We start from the raw sequence: 2,434 nt of genomic DNA, 5'->3' as shown, positions 1-2,434 counted from the left end.
ATTTGTTACACCTGAACCACATGCTTTTGTGTCAATGGAATCATTCGCCTCGCACTCATTAAATTCTCTACGAACAATCTTTGCCTTGCAAGAAATTTGAACTTCACTTTTAATCAATTTATTCTGCGCACGCCTACCTAAAAGATTAAATGATTTCCTTTTGGGCGCCATTTCATATGCAAGCTTGCGTAATCCGCGAGACTGTAATAAGAAAACAGTACGAAGCACTCAGTATTCACGGCATGCCACATAAACATGTTATTATGAAATGTTACACTTGCCGTTTGTGAGATGCCGGTTAACTGTTTCTGAATACGTAGGTAATCACCGCTTGCTGCTTCACAAATTCCAACTCCGCTAGTAAATATAAACTATAAATCCGCGGATTCCACTTGATTCCTCAACGACAATGTGCGCACAACTCTAATGCCTCGTTCACATTACGATCGTCCGAGCCGTCGTCGGAACTATCGTGCATTCACACAACGATGGTCGAACCTGTGCTGCCCTCCAGTGTTGAAACCTTGAAACCAAAGGAAACAAGTGACTGGCGGTAAACAAAGCGGTTGATTTAAGTAAGTTTCCGATATCACTATGTATTTAAGAAATTATTACATATATTTCATAGTGTATTTTAGGCATCATTTTAAATTTCAACGCGTATTTAAGGTATTACATGCGCGAAAGCGTATTTCATAAGGAGGGGGAAGTACATGTATCTCTGAAAAAATATGTTATTCTGATCATGTAGGTTGCCGTGGTTGAGACCAAAGAAATATGGACGCCCTTATTCTTCAGTTGATGGCCGGATATCGAAGGTACATCGATATCCGAAACAGACGGCTTCACCTCCTTGCGAGGATGATCGATATTGATGAGGCGCTGGTAATGCGAATGCGGCGGAGGGCTGCGAGAAGGGCGTGGAGGTTTGTGCGCGCCCAAGGTTTTTGGGAGAGAGATGTGCCAGCCTGGCCAGAGGATGTCTTTCAGAAAACTTTTCGGCTGTGCAGGGAAACTTTCAGTATAATATGCAGAGACTTGGGGGAAACTTTGGCCAGGCAGGACACACAGATGAGGGAGGCTATCCCGGTGAGGAAGAAGGTGGCCATAGCCCTCTACTTCCTCAAGTCGGGGTCGGATTATGGGGTGGTGGGCATGACTTTCGGCGTGGGACGGTCTACGGTGTCGGCGATCGTAGAAGAATTTTGTGCCGCCGTCCGCCGGCAGTACCACCCCAGAATTCGGTTCCCGGCGACGGAGGAGGATATGAGGGCCACTGCAAACCAATTCCAATATAGATGGGACTTCCCAGGAGTCATCGGGGCCGTGGATGGGTGCCATATCCCCATTAAGACCCCCTCCCACGAGGGGGGGGACTACTATAATTACAAGGGATGGCACTCCATCATTTTGCTGGCTGTCGTCGACAGTGCATACAGGTATTGTAAATATCTTAACGCTTTTGGAAAAAACAATCGATTTCTTTGCTCAGCACTGTTGTAACCTGTAATTTTTTCCTCAGATTTACCTACGTCAACGTTAGATACCCGGGGAGGGTGAATGATGCTGGAGTCCTGCGTGCCAGTGCACTATGGAGAAAGTTAACCTCAGGGGAAATACCCAATCATTACCATTTGGTTGGTGATGGGGCATTTCCCCTGGGGCAACATATGTTGAAGCCCTTTCAGCAGCCTCGGCGACCATGTGAAGAACTTTTTAACTATAGGTAAGTAACAATTTCCGAATGGAAAATATAAGTAATGTCCCATTCTTTGCTATAACTTCCAAATGCTATTAGTGAAAACAATATATCTGAGTGGAATCAATAATATTATTGCCCTTTCACCATCTTCAGGTTATCAAGAGCTCGCATGGTCGTCGAGAATGCATTCGGGCGGCTGAAGGGCAGATGGCGGGTCCTCCTGAAAGCTGCCGACGTGGAGGTTGGAAAGCTTGTATCAATAGTGAATACATGCTGCATACTCCACAATATTTGTGAGGCCAATAACGAACCTGTTTGGCCTGAATGGATAGAGGAGGCAAATGACCAGTTCCCTCAACCAGGGTTTGAAAATCATGGTGACGTTTACCTTGATGGGGTAGAGAAGCGGCTGCTGCTGGCAGAACAGTTGCAATAAAATTATTTTCAAATATTTCTTCATGTTTTTTATTTATCATAAACGATTTAAAAGTACCATCAGGCAATTTCACCAATAGGGTGGTGTGAGGATCCTGGGAAAGAAGGGAAAGGAGATTTTGGGGGGAGAGTCTGGAAGAAGGCTGAGAGGTAGAGGGCTGAGGATTGGTGAGCAGTGAGACAGAGGGGGAGGGAAGAGGCATGGAGACAGAGGGGGAGGGAAGAGGCATGGAGACAGAGGGGGAGGGAAGAGGCATGGAGACAGAGGGGGAGGGAAGAGGCATGGAGACAGAGGGG

General features: G+C 46.3%; 1 protein-coding gene across 1 annotated transcript; it reads left to right on the top strand.

Moving 5' to 3' along the window:
• Positions 1 to 861: 861 nt before the first annotated feature.
• On the top strand, positions 862 to 2,138 carry LOC124162981 (putative nuclease HARBI1). The gene is made up of 3 exons (XM_046539762.1): positions 862 to 1,439; positions 1,523 to 1,726; positions 1,856 to 2,138. The coding sequence occupies exons 1-3, from the start codon at positions 862 to 864 to the stop codon at positions 2,136 to 2,138; spliced, it is 1,065 nt and encodes a 354-aa protein (XP_046395718.1).
• Positions 2,139 to 2,434: the final 296 nt, after the last annotated feature.

The sequence above is a fragment of the Ischnura elegans genome, chromosome 7 (assembly GCF_921293095.1).
Source record: "Ischnura elegans chromosome 7, ioIscEleg1.1, whole genome shotgun sequence".
NCBI classification, from domain to species: Eukaryota; Metazoa; Arthropoda; class Insecta; order Odonata; family Coenagrionidae; genus Ischnura; species Ischnura elegans.
Note: the sequence above shows the minus strand (reverse complement) of the source record. Positions and strands in the feature narration are given on the sequence as shown.

Coding starts and splice junctions, on each gene's coding strand:
- LOC124162981 (XM_046539762.1), top strand. CDS start 862: ATGATCGATATTGATGAGGCGCTGGTAATGCGAATGCGGCGGAGGGCT. Junction 1,440..1,522: donor GTCGTCGACAGTGCATACAG/GTATTGTAAATA, acceptor TTTTTTCCTCAG/ATTTACCTACGTCAACGTTA. Junction 1,727..1,855: donor GAAGAACTTTTTAACTATAG/GTAAGTAACAAT, acceptor CACCATCTTCAG/GTTATCAAGAGCTCGCATGG.